The sequence below is a fragment of the Lemur catta genome, chromosome 11, assembly GCF_020740605.2.
Source record: "Lemur catta isolate mLemCat1 chromosome 11, mLemCat1.pri, whole genome shotgun sequence".
NCBI lineage: Eukaryota > Metazoa > Chordata > Mammalia > Primates > Lemuridae > Lemur > Lemur catta.
In genome coordinates this window covers 71354695-71375575 of record NC_059138.1, presented here as the reverse complement: position 1 = coordinate 71375575, position 20881 = coordinate 71354695, and the positions used below count along the sequence as shown (strand labels likewise).

The 20881-nt window shown below is 40.5% G+C and overlaps 1 protein-coding gene across 5 annotated transcripts in view; it reads left to right on the top strand.

Moving 5' to 3' along the window:
* OSBPL3 (oxysterol binding protein like 3) overlaps positions 1 to 16087 on the top strand; it is a 169036-nt gene extending 152949 nt beyond the window's left edge. For all 5 annotated transcript variants that reach the window (XM_045565542.1, XM_045565546.1, XM_045565544.1 and 2 more), the window contains 5 exons: positions 1 to 145; positions 4627 to 4771; positions 7032 to 7158; positions 8753 to 8875; positions 12332 to 16087. In XM_045565542.1, coding sequence (XP_045421498.1) covers positions 1 to 145; positions 4627 to 4771; positions 7032 to 7158; positions 8753 to 8875; positions 12332 to 12428 — 637 coding nt within the window. In that variant the 3' untranslated portion in view covers positions 12429 to 16087. The remainder of the gene's footprint in view (positions 146 to 4626; positions 4772 to 7031; positions 7159 to 8752; positions 8876 to 12331) is intronic.
* Positions 16088 to 20881: the final 4794 nt, after the last annotated feature.

Here is a 20881-nt window from a genome sequence, read left to right as displayed (position 1 = left end):
TTTTGGAGATCACTTTGAGTGGAACAAAGTGACCTCTTGCATCCATAACATCTTAAGCGGACAGAGGTGGATTGAGCACTATGGAGAGATTGTCATCAAGAACTTGAGTGATGATTCCTGCCACTGCAAAGTGAATTTTATAAAGGTAATTCTGGTGGCTCTCTGTCTCTGAAGGGCGGTGGCAGAGCCAGGGCCTCAGAGCACAGGGCGTTTTGAGGGTTTTTCACCTTCACCTTTGTGCCAGCAGACAAACAGTCCGGGCTCCCTGGTCCCAGCCCACCCCACCCCGGTCACCTGGACCAGGGCCGTGGCTCCTCCTGGCCAACCTCCACCCTCACTCCCATGTGGTCTATCCTTAGTGCCACAGCCAGAAGGACCCTTTTAAAACATAAGTCATCATGCTACAACATGGATGCACCTTGGAGACATTATGCTAAGTGAAATAAGCCAGTCCTGAAAGGGCACATATTGCATGATTCCACTTATATGAAGTCTCTAGAGGAGTCAAATTCATAGAGGCAGAAAGTAGAATGGTGGTTGCTAAGGTAGGGAGGAGTGGGGAGTTATTGTTTAATGGGTAGAGTTGCAATATGGGAAGATGTAAAAATTCTGGAAATACCCCATAATACTCTGAAATAAAAAAAGAGGAAGAAAAAAAAGAAAAAAGAACAGGCATTCATGGAAGAAAAAAAATTCCGGAAATAGGAGTGATGGTTGCACAACATTTTGAATGTATGTAATGCCACTGGATTGTACCCTTAGAATGCTTAAAATGGTAAATTTTATGTTATACATGGTTTACTACAATTTTTTTTTTTAAAAAGTCATACCATATTATTCCTTTGAGCAAAATTCTGCAACAGCTTCCATCTTTCTCGGAGTGAAAGTCTGTGTTTTTACAGCGGCCGCCAGGCCCTGCACCGTCTGCGCTCCCCACCCCCGCCCTTTGTGCTTGCACTTGCACGCTCACGTGCCCCCCTCCTTCCCCTCCAACCTCAGCTGCAACCACCCTCTCCTCCCCGTCCTTCTCCACATCCTCTGACCTGACCACACTGGCCTTCTTTCTCTTTCTTCACTTCCTCTGCTTGGGCCAGTCTCTCCAGATCCTGACATCCCCAGCCCCATCCTGCCATTCACTCCCTAGTGTATCCTGTTTTCTTCAAAGTGTTCATTGCTGTTCAAAGTCAGCTGGCTCATTATTGCCATACTTGTTTTTTTTTTGTTTTTTTTTTTTTTTGTTGTTGTTTTTGTTTTTGCTCTCCATACCCTCCTCACCATCCCTGACTCCAGAATAACAAAAACGTGGTCTGTCTTGCTCAGTACTGTAGCCCGGGTACCCGGAATGGTGTCTGGCACACAGCAGAGGCTCATAAACATTCAGGGAATAAACAGAAAGATTGGCCAGAGGCAAAAAGTATGCAATAGTCTCTTTATTGCTCTAACCAGCTTGATTGGAGGCCTTCCCCACCTTCTCTCGCTCCTAGATTCCTTCTTGCCCATCAAAATCTCAGGTACTTTTAAGGTGGCTTTAAAACATTACCCTCCTCAGGGATTATTTGCATTTAACTAGGATCAAAATCATAAGCTGAGAGATTAGGTTTTAATTGTGGAATTTCATGCAATACTTCTCTGCACCACCTGTAATCCACAGGGGACGCTTATGAAGAGGTGGAGTGGGGTCTTTGTTACATCCTGTAAGTCAAATGGGACTGCAGACAGATATAAAGCTGGTAATGACCTTATATATGGGTCAAAAGAAAAATGACCCTACTCTGAAAACTTTGTCCAAGCTCTCTGCAAAAAGAAACAAAATGCAGCCTGGGGCAGGGATGTATTGCCAGTGCCCCAGGTGGGAGCCACCTAGCTCTCAACATTTTCCCCAGGGAATTTTGCTGAGCTCTCATGTTGACCACCTACCCGGTTCTCATCCGCTGAGAAGCAGAAAGTGGATGTTTGTGGTTATGAGATACAAAATGATGTGCCTCTGGCATTGACAGAGAACCTGAAAGCAGGTACCACAGTTACATACAGAAGATGATGGTGCCCCTCCGTGGCTTTCATCAGATTGACAGCATTGGATTTGTTGGCAATTATCTCTAAAAAAAAAAAAAAGAAAGAAAGAAAAATGACTCCTGCTTCAAAATAAACCTAAGAGACTGTATTGTCTCCCCACCCCCACCCAGCTGTTTTTCTCCATTCTTACACAGCTAGAAAATTCAACTTTAAACTTCTAATTCAGCCCATTTTTACCATAGCCTTGCAATGGGGAAGTTGAACCACCAGAATATGACCTGAAAATGCCATTCAACTTTATTGGTTTCCAAATATGGATTCTGTTTCGGCTGAAAATAGTACTAGGATTTTTGATTTATGGAGAAATGCCTTCTGTTCTTTCATAGAGATTTTTAGGGCAGCCGGTAATTGGGAGGTTTGGGGAAAAAACCAACTCCAGGGAGTTATAGCTCCCTCTGCTGGTTTGAGTGTGGTATTGTATAACACCCACAAGACTGAGCCGGGCTGAGCTGGGCTGAGCAGAACTGAGCAGAGTGCAAAGCCATCTCACAAACCATGACCAATACACAGGGAGAATATGGGATGCACGAGGTTCCTGTGGGCTGGATGAACAATCCTAGGCTGGGGGAAAAATGATAAAATAAATTGAAAATTCAAACCACCTCTTTGATTGGTTTCCCAAGGACCATCTAGTTCCCTTAGAGAAAAGGAAATTATATGAGTTCAATTTCTTTTAAGTTGCTGTAGTGAGAGCCACTGTGCTGTAAGAGACACAGTAGCATCCATGGGATGGCTGTTGCGTAAGGGGGCTTGCGGGTCAACCATACTGCTTGGCTGACGTCTAAGAGTAGAACTGAGCCTTTCCTTTCTACATTGTATGTGGCAAAAGTAGGAAAAAATGTATCTTACACAAATGTTGGGTTAACCATTAATTTTTTTAAATAACTAAAGGTATGATTTAAAATTAAAAACCCAGGCATAAAAACAGGCACATAGACCAATGGAACATAATAGAGAACCCAGAAATAAATCCACACATTTACACTTAATTGTTTTTGACAAAGATGCCCAGAACACATAATGGGGAAAGGACATTCTCTTCAGTAAATGGTGTTGGGGAAAACTGGATATCTGTATGCAGAAGAATGAAATTAGAATCTTACCTCACACCACATAAAAAATCAACTCAAAATGGATTAAAAACTTAAACATGAGACTAGAAACTGTAGAACTACTAAATGAAAACATGGGGGGGAAGCTTCATGACATTGATTGGGGCAATAATTTTTTTTGAATATGACCCCAAAAGCACAGGCAATGAGAGCAAAAATAGACGCATGGGATCACATCAAACTAAAAGGCTCTGCACTGAGAAGGAAACAATCAATACAGTAAAGAGACAACCTACAGAATGGGATAAATATGTGCAAACTATACATCTGGTAAGAGGTTAATATACAAAATATACAAGGAACCCAACTCAGTAGTAAAAAAAACAAAAGCTGATCTAAAAATGAGCAAAGGACCTGCATAGACATTTCTCAAAAGAAGACATATAATTGGCCAACAGACATATGAAAAAAATACTCAACATCACTCATCATCAGGGAAATGCAACTTAAAAACACAGTGAGATATCATCTCACATCTGTTAGAATGGTTGTTATCAAGAAAATGACAGGTAAGTTTTGGTGAGGATATAGAGAAAAGGGAACCCTTACACACCATTAGTGGAAATGTAAATTAGTGCAGCCATTATGGAAAACGGAGAAGTGGTTCCTCAAAAATAGAATTACTATACAATCCAGCAATCCCACTACTGGGTATATATCCATAGGAAATGAAATCAGTATTTTGAAGCGATATCTGCATTCTCGTGTTTACTGCAGCACTATTCACAATCAGCAAAATATAGAAGCAATCTAAGTGTCCATCAATGGATAAATGGATAAAGAAATGTGGTGTATATACACAATGCAATACTATTCAGCCTTTAAAAAGAAGGAAATCCTGTCATTTGTGACAACATGGATGAACCCGGAGGACATTATGCTAAGTGAAATAAGCCAGGCACAGAAAGACAAATACCATGTGATCTTATTCCTACATGGAATTTTAAAAAATTGAACTCACGGAAGCAGAGAGTAGAATGATGGTTAACATGGGTTTGTGGGAGAGTGAGGGGAGGAGTGGGGAGATGTTGGCAAAGGATTTAAAATTTCGATTAGACAGGAAGAATAAGTTCAGGAGATCTATTGTATAAAATGACGACTATAATTAATAACAATGTATACTTGAAAATTGCTGAGAGTAGTTTTTAAGTGTTCTCATCACAAATAAATGATAAGCATGTGAGTTAATACATATGTTAGTTAGATTGATTGAGCCATTCTACAATGTATACATATTTTAAAACATGTTGTGCACGATTTTTTTTTTTTTTGTCAATCATAAAGGAACAGAACCAAGAACTGGCCAATTATATGCAATATAGAACCACTCTTATAGTACTTTCTCTCACTTTTCTCTTTTTTTTTTTCTTTTCTTAATATCTGTAATAAGCTGGTGCCAAAGTACTAAGCACACAATTCTCAATTCTCATTTGAATGCTAGGCAAAGTACTGGAGCACCAACGCCCACGAGATCGAAGGCACGGTGTTCGACAGGAGTGGGAAACCCGTGCATCGGCTGTTTGGGAAATGGCACGAAAGCATCTACTGTGGCGGCTCCTCCTCGTCCACTTGTGTCTGGAGAGCAAGTGAGTAACCGGGTTCGGGGACACCAAGCAAGGGCAGGCGGGTGGGTGTGGCAAGAGGAGCCACGGTGGGCAGGGGCAGTGTCCATCTGTGGCCTCCAGCCTCGCCTGCTTTGAACTAGATGAGAGGTGTTGGTCCTCCTTTCATTCCTCTAATCCTACCTCCAACTCCTCAGCGTGGTTACAGCAACATCTCTGCTGGGCTGCTGGGTCATGATCAAAGCCCCTGCTAACCCGTGGGCATTCTCTGAGGGAGTCTTCCAGTCCACACATGTGATGATGCTGGGCTTTATGAAGGAATATCAGTGAAATGCAAGAAGTCATTCCAGAGTAAGGACAACGAGGAAAGGGTTACTGGAAAAACAGTGGCTTGGAAGTGCTGCAGGAGTTAGGGATCCCCCAGGTTGACCCAACACCATTCTGATCTCTCCTGTCATTCAGGAGGATGCTGAGCCCTTGAGGCAGCTGTGGGGAGAAGGGCTAGGGAGCCCCAGCTTTCATCAGGGTGTCCCCACAACATTTTAGCACCTTATTCCATCTTCTAATCTGAAAAATATGTTGTTTCCAAGTCCCAATCATATTGTAAAACCATTGTTCTGAGATATATCTCTTAGGACACTTTAAACTGATAAACCCCCTACCAAAATAAAAAGAAAAACATTCTGCTCATGGCTTAAACCATTAGGATATGTGCCGTTACTTAGCAATAAGTGAGGGGTGGGTGGCTGCAGGGTTACCTGTGTCAAGGACACAGATCAGTGAGGATACATTCTGCCAGTCCCAGTGGGTTGTGATGTTTCCTTTCATGGATGTAAAATGGTTGTCACAATTCGATATCACATCTCTGCATGACAGCACACCAAGCATGGAAGAAGGGGAGGACAAAAGAGCTTTCTTCTCTTGCAACTCTTTCCTTAGGAATGCAATATATCCTAAGATCCCCCAGCAAATGTGTCTTTACATCACATCAGCCTAAAGTGGGTCCAGACCCATCTGTGAACCAACCATGGGCAACAGAGCGGGCAGGAGTGATTCTGATAAGTTTAGATTCATCCCTGGCAAGGGTACAATGCTGACTGCATAGCATCAGTGTTCCGTAAGCAAGTAAGAAAGAGCAATGATGGTAGAGTCGGAAGCCATTGGTGGCTCTGTCAATGGGTGACAGCCACATCTTCCACCATGACGGGGGTTGCCACCAAGCTAGAATGAATTGATACCAGTGGAGGCCTTCCTAGCTTCAGAGGTACCCGTGAATTTTGCAAATGAGACAGTCTCTCCTTTGCTTAAAGCACACATCACAGACAAGAACTGCCATCCTCTCTTGATGTTGAAGTAGTGCCTTGACAAAGCAACACTGTTGAAGTTTACATGTTGTTATTTCTTGACTTTATGTCTCTCTGTTGGCCGTGAGCATCCTGGCCCATCTTTAAGAAAATCCGCTATCTTCACTCTCTGGTGGTTGGGGAGCTGGGGTAATTTTTTGAATTCATGGCAGAAAGCTTTTCTATTGTTTTCATGTGTAAGATACATAGGGAATCAGACTAGTTACAAGGAGGATTTCTGAAGCTTCTAAAAATAGATCTGTAGAAAAGTATTTATTTTGTTACGTGTGAACAGTGGGAGTTTTTGAGTGGATTTTATTAGTCTACATTTGATTTACCCAATATGTAAGTTTGGGTATGTTTAGCTTGATTTTTAGCTGGAATTCAAGATGGGGCAATGCACCTAATGTTTTAAAGTTAAAGATGTAAATTTTGGGGGAGCGAGGGTTGGTAAAAAGAAGGGCAGGAATGGAAGGAAAGAATCACATTTATTGAGCACTTGCTATAGGTTCAGCGCCGTTCTAGACACTAGACAGAGTTGCAGGAAAATTTGACGTCACTCAAATAAAAAATGAATTCTCTAGAGTTGAGAGTCTTCTAAGTCAGGAAAAATGGTCCCAGGATTCTTTTTAGCGTGTTTATTTTAATATCAACATTATTTTCATAGCTTAAACAGTACCTAACCTTCACAGCATTGCATAAATTTGCTAATCTGACCATGCAGAGGCCATATTCCTATAGATAGAAGAAAACTTCTGGGAAGAAAATTTAGAGAGAAATATTCAGTATCTATTCATTAGTCAGAATATTTTAATAGAAATGGAGCAGTTTAGAGCTGAGAGAGAAAAATTGTAGCCAGTATGAGATGAAAAAGGTAAAGGAATTAATATGTAACCTAAATGAAATGCAATTTAAAGATGAATGATTTATTTTTCTTTTAGATCCCATGCCGAAAGGCTATGAACAATATTATGGCTTCACACAGTTTGCACTAGAATTAAATGAAATAGATCCGTTGTCAAAGTCTTTATTGCCACCTACTGACACTCGATTTAGGCCAGACCAAAGGTAAGGATTTTTTAAAGATTTTTCTCTCCAGAGATGTAAAACTCGACAAAAAGTCTTATTAACAACCCCCAGGCTGCAGAAGCACCTGAGAGAGGTAGAAAATGTCATCAGGAGTAGAGAGGTGTAGGGGGACTTTCGGCAATTGTGTCTTGCAGAAAATGGAGCCCAGCTTAGGTCTATGTGGGGGCATGGCCTGTATTTTCAGTAAAGTTCTGTTTCTAATTAAATGCCAAAAAAAAAAAGGTATTGATTTTGAAGAGTTTTGCTGCATGCAATCATAAAGAACTCATTGAGCATTTGAAAGAGAGAAAAGCATGCAGTTCCCCTGGGCCCCTCGGAATTTAAATTATTTTGGTGCACTGAGATCTAACTGCTAATTTTAGGTTGCTACTAGCAAGCTGTGTGACATGTGATAAGTCTTCATTTTTCTCAGCCTCAGTTTCATACTCTGCAAAATGGAAATAATAATCTCGCCCTTGAGGCCTTTCTAATTAAGACTCAAAATCCAGAGGCCCCTCCAAAAGATTACTACATTTGGCTTTATTAAAAACAAACATTTCATGAGCTAAGTATTAAAAAAAAAAAAAAAGAAAAACAAACTGAAAACCCTTCCTTATGGCAAAATGAATAAAAATATATAAGGTCAAAAGAAAAATGACAAACTGAGAAGTCTACATCTGCAATTCATCATGAATTGCTTCTAGAAATCAAGTAATAGATCAGCACATTAGAAAAAATGGACATAGGACAATGAACAGTTCACGAAATAGGAAATGCAGATGTCCCTTATACATGTAAAAGGATGCTCAGCCTCATTCATAATAAAAAAATGCAAATTTTAAAAACTGTGTTGGCATCCCATTTCTTAACCTATCAGATTGGCAGAAATTCTAAGGTTTGATACACTCTGAGGCTGAGAGAGAAAAGGGCTCTCTTATAACATTGCTGATGGGAATGTAAATTGCTGTAATCCCCATAAAGGGCAGTTTGGTAATATATAAATTACAAACTCACCCTTTAACCCAGCAATCCCACCTCTAGAAATTTCTCCTACGGATTTCTCCTATTACTTATGCACAAAATAATGGATGTACAAGGTCATTCGTTGCAGCATATATTGTCACTTTAAAAAATTGGGGACAATCCAAAGTGTCTATCAATAGGGAATTGTTTAAATAAATTAAAGTATATCTACACAACTGAATATTATGCAGCTATTAAAAAATGAAGATGTCCATGTACTACCATAGAAAGATCTCCAAAATACATTGTTAAGTAAAAAGTAAAGCAAAACAAAATATTAAGGTATAAATAGTATGTATAGCTCGCTACCATTTGTATTTTTTAAAGGGAGGGAGGGGTAAGAATATATATTAATATTTGCTTATATATGCAGGAAGAATGTCTAGAAGGATGTATGAGATACTGTCTTCCCTGACTACTGCAAAACATTGTTCGAAGCATTGGGGGAGGAGTCTTAGGCATAGGAGAGGATTTTGAATATCCAGTCTTGAACACTTGCAAGTTTAGTGGGAATGATGGTTATGTTTTCTTGGAGTTAATATGCCTGTATTTTTTTCCCTCAATGCCTCAGGTTTCTAGAAGAAGGGAACTTAGAAGAAGCTGAAATACAAAAGCAGAGGATTGAACAGCTACAGAGAGAAAGGCGGCGAGTCTTAGAAGAGAATAACGTGGAGCACCAGCCTCGGTTTTTCAGGTTGGTGTCTGGAGTGGGAGGTCATTGGTTGATCAGTGGTGCTAGCATGTCACACTTCTAGTCTGCAGAAAGTGAGCAGGACTGTCCTCTCCCCAAATGGGAGCATTCCCCATGCTCTTCCTCCTGCAGAGTGGTGAAACCCCTCCTCTGTGCCAGGGCCTGCCTTCCCCGACACCTGCCTCTGGACTGTCCCTCTTGCTGTCCTCGGGCAGGAGCAGGGCTGCTTTTTTACCTTCCCTGTGTTCGCCCTGTGAGTCTGCAGAGGAAGCTCTCAGTGAGGGAGGCTGTCAGAGCTGTCCAGACACCAGGCCAGCTTATTAAATTCATAGCTAAGGTTGGGCACCCCCAGAGACATATTTTACACGAAGATAGAGATAATTAATGATCACCCTGCTGCTTACCAGTATGGAAATTCCAAGTAGTCTGATTCTTGGATTATAGAAGTTCCAATGCACTTGGGCTTGGATTTGGAACATTTGCTGTTATTTTTAAAATAACTTGCTAAGAGGATCTTGTTAAAAATAGACTTAAATTTTTAAAGGGGCATGAAAGATCCTCAGCCCTTCACCTCCTCACTTCCCTCTTTTATTTTAAACTGAGAAGCAGCAAAGGCCCAGGGAGCACAGGTGATTGTTGAAGGACCCAGAGGAACGTCCCAGACTCTGGGGCCTGCTCTTCTGACTACTATGCCCATCTCTATATGGTTTTAGGTTTTTTGTTTGTTCTTTTTTTAAAAAAATCAATGTTAAAACAGGCATATGTAGAAAAGCAGCAGACTCCTAACTTCTTCCACCCCAGTCCTGTTTCCGGGGTAATCAGGATTTTATTGTTGTTTTGGTGTGTTTTTTGTTTGCATTTTTGTTTTTAATGGACACCAGAAGTACATTTAGGAGGATTTAGCTACTAATCTATCAGTAGCAGCAATAAAATATGTATTCTAAAACATCAAAATAGCAACAAATAATGTTTTATCTCCAAAATGTAATGCTCTTTTCTCTAAAGTTGTAGATTCTACCAGATCCTTTTTGATCATGTCCATGAATTCAGGATATTAGTGATTGAGGATAACTGGCCAGAATTACATCCTGAAATATTCAAAACTTTATTTAAGCACTTTAAAAATAAGATAGACATGTTAAATTTGTTTTTGAAAAAGACAAGGGATAGAAAAATAGGGCCGGGCGCAGTGGCTCATGCCTGTAATCCTAGCACCCTGGGAGGCCAAAGCAGGCGGATTGTTTCAGCTCAGGAGTTCTAGACCAGCCTGAGCAAGAGCGAGACCCCATCTCTACTAAAAATAGAAAGAAATTATATGGACAGCTAAAAAACATATATATATAGAAAAATGAGCCAGGTGTGGTGGTGCATGCCTGTAGTCCCAGCTACTCGGGAGGCTGAGGCAGGAGGATTGCTTGAGCCCAAGAGTTTGAGGTTGCTGTGAGCTAGGCTGACGCCATGGCACTCACTCTAGCCTGGGCAACAGAGTGAGACTCTGTCTCAAAAAAAAAAAAAAAATAGATAGATTAACAGACAGATCAATTGATTTACTGATCAGTCAATAGCTATACACATATACCCTTTACTAGGTCAATTTTTTTTTTTATAGATCATCTAGTTTCATTTTTTTATAAAAAGGAAAACCTACATTTATAAAGATGTTCATTGCAGTACCTTTTAGGATCGTTAAAAATTGTGGGTAACCAAACTGTCTCAAGGACTAGTTAAAGAGATTCATCAACTCGATCCAACATGAAAGCATTAAAAATGACCTCATCAAGTCTGTGGGGCTCTTTTGAAAACAAATTAACATTTAAGTGCAAAATGTAGAACATTACATATATTGTCATCATGGTCACGAAGGAATTGGGTCCGAGTGGAAAGGGCTGAAGGCCACTACAGCCAAGGTGGCCATTGCTCTTTTTTTTTTGATTGTCTATAGCATTAGCATAGCATTGCATGGAGAAAATTTTAAAAATTGGAGAAAAAGTGAGAGTTATTCAGCCATAGCATTTCCTGTTTGGGACTGTTCAAGTTGGAAACCTGGCAAAGAGATTTCAGAGGGGAACATGGGGACTTGGATGTTGTCTTTATCACTTGCCAAGGACCAACTAAAACATCTCTGGGAAGTCTAACCAGAAGCCGTAGCTCAGGCGGAATTGAGCCTCTTTGTTTCAAAATAGTGAGCCATCTGATACACAGATTGGCTCATTTCAAACACATCCCTTCATTGGAATAGGGAAACAATTGTGATAAAAATTTGCCTTCCTGAGAGTTGGGAAAACAGACACCGTACACTTTCGCTTCCAAAAACATGGTGGTATCAAAATTACAAATGTATGTACTCTTTGACCCACCAGTGCTAATTACAGGAATTTTTAATGTAACTGTACTCATGCACAATGAAAATAGCATATGCTTTGTTTATAATAACCAGAGTTTTAAAATAACCTAAGTACCGCTCTATAGGGTACCTGTTAGATAAATTATGGTCCATCCATACAGTGGAGTATTATACAACTGTTAAAAAGGAAAATGAGGAATCCCTTATTGCTAGAGTCACCAAACTTTTCCTGTAAGGAACAAATGATAAATATTTTGGGTTTTACAGGCCATAAGGTCTCAATAGCAATTACTCAACCCAACTGTTCAGCGTGAAAGCAACCATGAATAATGTTTAAATAAAGGGACATGGCTGTGTTCTAACAACCATGGTAGAAGGCTGGTAGGCAGAAGGCTGGATTTGACCGTTGGGCTATAGCTTGTGGACCCCTTGCCTTATTGTGCTAATGGGAAATGGTCTCCAATATACATTGTTATGTCAAAAAGTCGATTACGTCTATTGTTATGTCAAGTACAACATTCTGTCAGAATGGGAGAGGGTAGAGTGTGTGTCTTGCATACACGGGCATAGAATTTCTGTGAAAAAATGAAACTGATAACATCACTGCCTCTGAGAAGAACTGAAGGGTTAAGAGAGAGGGGTAGAAAGAAAACTTTTAGCTGTATACCCTTTTGTGCCTTTTGAATTTTGATCTATGTAATATATTATCAATTCAAAGAATAGTAAATCAAGAGTATTCTCTTCAGACTGTTATGACTTCCAATTCTCTTTTTTTAAGTGTTAACTTATCATCTCCTAAGAACAACCTGGTCGATGTGTGGCTTTTATGTCATTGGTCCCAAGGCGGTGACTATCATCCTAGCCATGTTTTATAAATGACAGACTCTCCCCCGCCCCATCCTTCTCTCAGAAGCACCACTTTCCTCAGCCTCTAAGATTGAGAAGTTAAAGTCAGAAGGATGAAAATGGTTTCCAGGCTTCCATTCCCTGTCCTAATCAATACTGGGCTCTCAGGGATGTTGAATGCATGGGAGAATGTGGTGGGGAGTAGAGGAGGGAAAGAGAATGTGACACTATTTTCAAGAGTCTGCAAGAAATTGTTTCATCTTTCACAGGAAATCCGATGATGACTCTTGGGTGAGCAATGGCACCTATTTGGAACTTAGAAGGGACCTTGGCTTTTCCAAACTGGACCATCCTATCTTGTGGTGAAAAAGTAAAAAAGAAGACAGAAATGTTGGCGTACTTCTCCCGTGTTTGCTTCCTGAAGCAGCACAAACCTGTGTCTATATATTTAAAAGATATTATCTAGAATGATCACTTGTGCTTAGCTTAGCATTGTATTTAAGTACATATTTTCTTCAGTGGGTTTCTTTACAATTTCAAATGTTATCATGATTGTTTATATGAATGTAGAACACCTTGATATTTCTTTTTATATATGAACTATTTAATAAAAATGAAAGATTGAATGTTAATGTGTGGGTTAAAAAAAGAAGCTTTAACACTAATTTTCCAAAGGTTAGGGAAAATTCAAATTAAATTTATGCCTTATAAATTATATTGGAGAAAAAAGTCAACCTCTCCCAGGTGCATTAAGAAATAAGAAGAATACCCAGGGTTACTCTCCCATGCGTAAGCTACCCGAGTTTAATTTGGTAGCTGAAATATCTTTTTCCCTCAGACAGCTCTTGAATTGCTCATACAGAACAATTTTGCTGGTGCTGGAGTCTGAAGAATATTTTCATTTGCATTTTAGTGATTAGGGGGAGGGTATAAGATTAGTGGGGTGTGTTTTTATATATGATGGATACGGCACCTTCTTGAAGAAGAAGCATTTCAGCTCATTCTTCCCTGTAGTTTCTATTGCCTTATATATAAAATCATACCCTCTTGCTCAGAGAATTTGTCATTAATTAGAGAATTCCCCATGAATTATTGTAATGGCATCCCAGAGAGGTAGTGGGAAATTTCTCGTCAGCAAGAGCTGAATCCTTGACAAGTTAAGAAATACTTCCTGCTTCCCACTCCACCCCTAGGTTTTGACCCCTCCTGTTTGACCGTCTCTGTTGAGTGTGGAACGTTCCAGTTTAGCATAAAACATACAGTTCATTCCACACAGCAATTTGACTTTCTGAAACTTTAGCAAAATAACTGATTGTTTTAAATAACTCAACATGTTTTTCTTAAATACTGTTTTAGTATTTTCTACCTCTAAATAAGCACTGTATTTTAGATCTTGTATAAAAAGTTCGACCATCTGCCTTATAGACAAACGTAGAAAATTGATGTTCTTCCTTTGTATTGTGTTCTGATAAAGCTTTAAGTGTCTTAGCCCTTTCCTACAATTTCTTGTTACTCATGTCGCTCTTTTGTGAGTTTTGCAGCAGTCTTGAATACTATATATTATAACTTCTAAAAGGGGAAACTTTGTCTCTTTAAATGTGTTATTTCAAATTACAATAATATAATTTGTGCAGTAGTTGAATTATGTTATCAAAGCAATTCCAACTTCTGCCCAGATTACGTTAAAACCAAAGCCTAATTATTAAGCCTTTTATTCTAATGTCCATAACAATCCTATGGAATATCAAGTATAATGATGTGGTAAAAAGATTTCTCCTGAAAACATTTTTTGATATTTAAAGAAATCCAGAGCATATAGAATGTTATGAATGCAGAGTAAACTGAAGGGAAAAGAATGCACGATTTTTCAGCATCATACCAAATAGCTAGTCGGACAGTATTGCATTTTCAAAATGGAGAGTTACTTAAAGTGGATCTGTAGCCTCTTGGAATCTGCAAGTGACTGGCATTTTAAAACAACTCATTAAATATGGGATTCATTTATTCCATTTTATGGAGATGCCAAGATGAACACAATGTGAATGTCATTTCCATTTCTAAGCAGTTGAACGGCACAAATTCTTTGGTATGTGCTTTGTTCTTTCCTTTTCAAGCATTTATCCGAATTCTGTTCACAGACATGAGGAAGCAGGCTGTAGATTTAAGGGTACTCAAGGGGAAAACAAATTTAGTTTTCACAATGTGAAGGTAAATGTAAAATTTTAGTAATACTGGCTGTTAAATTGGCCTGCTCCAGAGGCTGGCTCAAAAAAGAAAACAACAGCAACAAAAAACCTACAGCCTGCGTGGATGTAGCATTGTTGTGTAGTTTTTGGTAATTCCTTAATTGTCCCAGTGCGGTTATTTCAATTGATCTTATGCTTTAATTTAGAATCAAAAGGACAACTGGACCAAATATCACCTCTTTTGTCATTTCATTTGAGATGGGGTTGGGCATGAATTAAAATATGATACAGAACTATATGCAGATTTAGAAATCTGCTAGTCAGTCCCGGCATATACAAAGGGCTTTCTGAACTTTAAACAGCTTGGTGGTGCATCCTGACGTCATAAGCTTAAAACTACTTTGAGGGGGAAATGGCTTCATTTTTCCTTCTGTCCCTTTTCTCAAAAGCACCTTTCCACCAAATTGTTATCTCTGCAACACTGTTTGTTTTTAAGATGGAGTAAACAGAAACTTGGCATTATTTGGGAAGAACTGATGTAGAATTTAATTTTCTACACTTTAAATCTCCCTATTAAATAATGCCAATCAATGCACCATTTGAGATGCATAGTTTAACTTCCATTTTATTTCCTAATTGTTCCATCCTGAATTTCTGGTGAGTTACACGGAAATTCTTAGAAATAGGACTTTGTGCAGGCAACCACCCTGCACTTCAGATGATGTTCCTGGTGCCACTATTGACTACCCTAAACTGCAGGAAACCCATTCAGGAAGGAGCCAACAGTCTCCAGTGTAGCAGGAGAGCTGATCAGTTCCCTCCCCGGGCCCCAAAGCACCCCAAGGCTGGTGTTTCCCTGAGTCAAAGGTAATAAAAGCCCCTCTGTGTAGTTCCCTCCCCAGGCCAGGCTGGTTCTGGTCCTAACTACAGATGAGAGTTCACTTGCAGGTGACAAGTACCAGGAAGTCCGAGCAGCACCACGGTCTTCCTGTGCTTCCTGTGGGACTCTGGGGAGAAAATATACAAACTGACATTTTTTGTTAATGTTTACTTCATTGGAGCTGCTGTTTTCTCCTATTCTACTTTTAATTACATCCAATACATGATTTGCTTGGGCTTCAAGCACTGTCCTTCCTCTGTATTTTCCAGATTTATGATGAGTGATCTTGTTCTACTGCTAAAGATGTCAAGCCTAAAAGAAAAATAATAAAAGTTTTTATTTGGCTGTTGAACCTTGAGGTAGGCCTACGACATAACACTACAAGTTATATTATGCCTCCGGCGATTGTAGAATCTCCTCAGACCTTTTCGTTAGGAGCAGAAGCAACAAGAAATTGTTCTTATGATCTTAGGAATAATAGTTCCAATGTATTGGCGTAGTTTATTTGAATGTCTTTAATTTTGATATTAACATCAGCATAAATCTATTTTTGCTACCAGATGATAGCTATTTTCATGTGCTCGATTTTCCTCTGCATTGTATTAATCTGTGACTCAGTGTTAGTCGTTCTTTTTCTGTGTTGGAAATCCACGTCACATAAATATCTGCAAATCATGACAGTCTGAAATGCAAACCATTTTCAGAGACTTTGGTCTTGGGGAATGCAGTGATCACAAGTGACCATTTTATTTGCTATTTTATCTTCCTCTGTTACCTCAGAGGATACTGTTTTTTTTTTAATGGATATTTACGAATCTTCCACTTAACTGCTTGTGAAATTATTTTCTGTTTAAATCCTGCCCTTCCCTCCATACCCAATGCCTCCCCAAAAAGCTCCTATTAATGTGTTTATCCCCCTCATGTAGCTAGTTGAAAGTGAATAAATAACATGGAAAAAGGCCACCATTGTCTTTGTTTTTCCAGATTAATGGGTATATGCGGCTGCTGAAAGGGGACAGAACAAGACTCTTTCAAGGACAGAACACACCAGGTTACCTAAAGTAATGGGGGCTGGAGATAAGAATACCCTGCAATACTCTGGAACACAGAGACTCTTGGAAAGTATAGACTTTCCACAGTCACACTTTCACTCCCAACATCTCTGAGGCATGCCACAAATGCAGATCCCCCAGCCCTTGGAATGGGGGCCTGAGGCAGCAGGAGCCCCTCTGTCTAGCCCAGCGTGCTAGGGAAATGTCATCATTTTCTCTGCGTGTCCTAACATGAAAAAGCAAATGCTTTTTCTATTTGCATCAATTTATTGGCCCTTACGAATGACCAGCTCATCTCCCATACATAGGCTGAATCCTTTGCAATGCCAGGAACACCCTTAGCATTTTCTAAAGTTCCATTTGATTCTGTTGATGTATTTATGGTGTTATACAATGCACTGGATTGTAGAGTTACTTACATAAAGTCATCTCTGCATCCCTAAAAGAACTTAAAGAGACATCCAGAAGCAATTCATGAACCTTGATTGGATCCTGGCTTAAAAGAAAAGAAAAGCTACAAAAGACATTTTGAGGACAATTAGTGAAATTTGTATATAAACATAATAATGAAATCATTGCCAATTTTCTGGCATTATTCAAAATAATATATCACGGACACTAAAGGACATCTTAAAAGGCAGCCTCAGGCTATTTTAACATGTTGGTCATTATTTTAACATATTGGTATTAAAGCATCTTAAGGGGTTGACTTTGAAGAGGCAATAAAATTTGGAGGTCTAAGTTCCAAACCATTAGTTTAGAAATTTAGTCCCATTATTTTCTAGTCATACCAATGAAATATCAACATTAACATAGTTAATGTCCATCAGTGATTAGCAAATCAGGATATCACTGCCCACCTAGTTACCACCAGTAAAGGATTTCTTATTATGGACTTATTATTTGGGGCTGCTGCAGGAAATAGAATCCAATGCAGATGGTTCAAGAGCCTTAAATGAAAGGACTACCTGCAGGGTTGTGAGCAGGCTGAAGCCACCAAATGATTACCAGCAGTGGGAGGTCGTTACTACGGCACAGTAGCTGGAGCGTCTGAGGAGGGAACAGACATCAGGAGCTGTAGTTGGAGAGAGATATGCAGCCCCTGCCAGAAAAATCCAGAGTAAGGAAGAACTATCCCAACCTTTATCTCCTCCAGCCGCCACTGTCCTAGCAGTGCGCCTTCGTGGCTGAACCCAAGTGAGCACAGAGGCCAAGGCAGGGGAACAGTCAGTGCAAACAGAAAAACAAACACCTGGACCTCCTATTCACAGAACAGATCATGTCTGAGTGTTGAGAGGAATTTTCAGTAAGTGAATATGTAGAAGAGCCTTCAAGAGGATAGAATTTGGTAAATGACTTTGGCTCACATTTATTTTACCAAGGATGAATTATGATGAACTGCTTTTTAGAAACTCTTTGGTTCTCCTTGATATTATTGTTGTAATGGTTTTAAGGAGCTGTGATCAGGCTCTCCTTTTTATTAACTGCCGTAATTTAGACAGATATCAGACTGGGGAAGATATGTCAACATAAGCAGTGATTCTCAGATTTGGCTAACATCCTGGCAATAATCTACACACACACACACACACACACACACACACACACACACACACCCAATGAAGTTCCCCCGGGTAGCTCAGACCCACACAGCACCACACAGTTTGTTGATCAGCGTTTGATCACCATGCAGCTGGGACACCACCTTCTAATTTCATGATTGTTCTAGGACTTCAAAAATGGCATGGTGGTAAAACTGTGTTTCTTTTCATTAGATTTTGTATGTTGCTTTCATACTGTCTTTGAAATTTAAAGGTAAGGACCATAATCTCCTCTTTCCCTTGTAATGTCTTATGGATACTCTAAAAGGGGTTTGAGACTGGGAGCACCCAGCAACTGCTGTGACAGAGTCTTTGAAAACATTGAGCCAGGAATGCACCTAGACACTGGGAATACACAGTCCTCCACCTTCAGAAGCTGCCAGCCTGTCGGGAAGCTGGTGGGTGAGTCGACTATCGCAGTGTGGTGAGATGGCTTCGTAATAGAGGACTCCCAAGTGGTGAGGTGAGAAGGGGATGTGGGCTCAACCAAGCTGGTGACTGGAAGGAGAAGAGATGGACTCGCAGCCAGGATGACTCAAGGTTCCTCTGCTTGGTAATTAAGCCACAACACTGCTGCCCAATGTTGGTCACAATGAAATTTCTGACATGTCACAATATCCTCATCCCCAGAGGCATGAGACAAAGAGTGGGAAATAGAAGCAGGCAGCACTCAGATGGCCAAGGGAACTGTGTCCAAGGATCTCAACTCTTCCCTCAGCCACAGGTCAGCCACATAAGCCAACACCACCAAGATTTCTACCACATCCAAACAGTCTTAGGCAGAAGCAGTGAGGCCAAAACCCCAGGAATCTAAAAGAGATCTCTCCAAAAGTGACTGAACACTATCAGAACAGACCGTCTAGATGATCAGATTAGACTACATGTTTTTTAAAGCCTTCTTTTATCGTGGTGAAATAAATATACATACATGTTACCATTTTAACCATTGTTAAGTATGCAGTTCAGCGGCATTAAATGCATTCCCACTGTTGTACAACCGTCACCACCATCCTCCATCTCCAGAACTTTTTCCTTAGCACAAACTGAAACACTTGTACCCATTTAGACTAAATTTTAAACACAGTTGGACCATTATTTAGGTTTATTTTTGCTAACCAGTAGAAGGGCTCATGAGGACCAGACCAGTTATCAGCAAGATAACAGAATGATATTTTTCTCACTTCTGAGTGGTAGTGAGTTGCGATTTTGCAACCCCACTCCAGAAGCCTCAGAACAGCCCCATTTAGGCAATCCCCATGGATCAGAAGTTTTCACTGAAGACCAGAAGTTAAGCAACTTGACCAAACTCTTACAACCCACTCAGAGCAGTGTGGGGATACAAGTGTGTGTCCGCCTTCTTTCCAAATCCAGCTCCTTGTGCTACCGAATGAGTTGGAAAGAGTGTGATCCCAACACCCCTTTCCCTTCCAAGTTTAAATACGTGTTCTTTAATCTTAGTTTCAAAGGTTTCCTCAGGTCTTGGAGGTGGACACAGGCAACTCAATGCACAGAAAAAAAAGCCCTGGGATGGGACTTGGGGAACCTAATGCTAGTTAGTGGTGAGACCTTGGGCAGGCCGCTTCCCCCCCGCAAATCTCATCTGCCCCCAACAGCAAATGGGCAGATTGTCATTAAAGCCCTCTCTATACCGCCACTTCGTGATCTCAAGCATAGGTAGAAATGTTCTGTCAATCAACAAACATTCATGAACCCAGACACAGTCCTTGCCCTCATGGAGTTTACCTACAGATTGCAGAATCTGTCTTAAATTAGTCTTTTCAATCTTAAGAGTGGAAATTGGCCATCTGGAAGAATGACATTGCAGATGTACAGGGAGGGACCGTGAGTCACAATCAATAGACAGCAGGGGACTGATGGACTGTTGGAGACAGTACTAGAAAGACAGGCAGTGGTAGTCCAAGACTCGGGTACTTAAAATGTTTAAAACATGTGGACTATGGGCTAAATAGATCTTGAAAAACCTTTATGTTAAAAGAAAAGGATGTGATCATTATATAAGTGATACTTCTTCAGCATTGCCTGTGCCAGGAACTGTGCTAAAAGGCACTTTATTAGGTAAGTAGGGAAACTATACCTCGAGGTACAGTACTCTATTTGAGGGATCTGCAGAAACATTTTTCAAAGCCAGATAGTATATATCATAGGCTCTGCAGACCACATGGTATCTATTACACTCAACTATGCTGTTGTAGCCCCAAACCAGCCAGAGACAATAAGTACATGGATGGGTGTGGCTGTGTTTACAAAAACTAGGCAACACACAGGATTGAACTGCAGGCTATAGTTTGCTGACACCTATTCTACCCCAAAGTTAGGTGCCCATGAACAAGTAAGTATGGGGAGTCTTCTCTCTCAAGCCATCGTCTAAGAAAGTCAAGGTCCCCAGAAAGACATGCCTAACATTTATCCCAGGTAAGGAAAAGTAAACTACTCTTTGGATCTTAGGAAGTTAGCAATGAGAGGCTTGGAAAGGCCAGGACCTTGGCCAGTCTCACCCAGAATTATTGCTTCCATCCTTCCCAGAGAACACGCACGAATGCCTGCTGCAGCCTCTCCCTGCCTGACCTCTCCTGACCTCGGCATCCTTATTCCACCGCCCCTGGAAACCCCCACTTGGAATCTCTGGGGCATCTCACACGCAACACATCCAATAATGAAATCATTTTCTCCTTTTCCAACCCATTCCTTTCCTCTCTGTCTCAGTAAATGTCACCGCCACCCAGAAGCTCACACAAGGAACCTGGGTGTGATTGTGGCCTCCTCCCTCTCCCTCACCCCGCCTACCTGTGAAGTTCTTCTCCCTGGCCCCAGAGCCCCTGACTCAGGCCACACGCTCTGAATGGAGCCCCTTCTGCACACCACACTCCTTCCCATCCATATGCTGTGCTGCCACCAGAGTGATTTTTCTAAAATCAGGTTATAGCATTAATCTGCTCATAATCCTTCTCTGCTCAAACACGTCAGTGTGATATGTGTAACAGCAGTCACGAGCTCAGTGTTGGAGTCAGAAAGATTGGCTTGGAGTCCTAGCTCTGCTGTGTTGAGCCCACTTCTCCTCAGTTCTAAACTGGAGTAAACC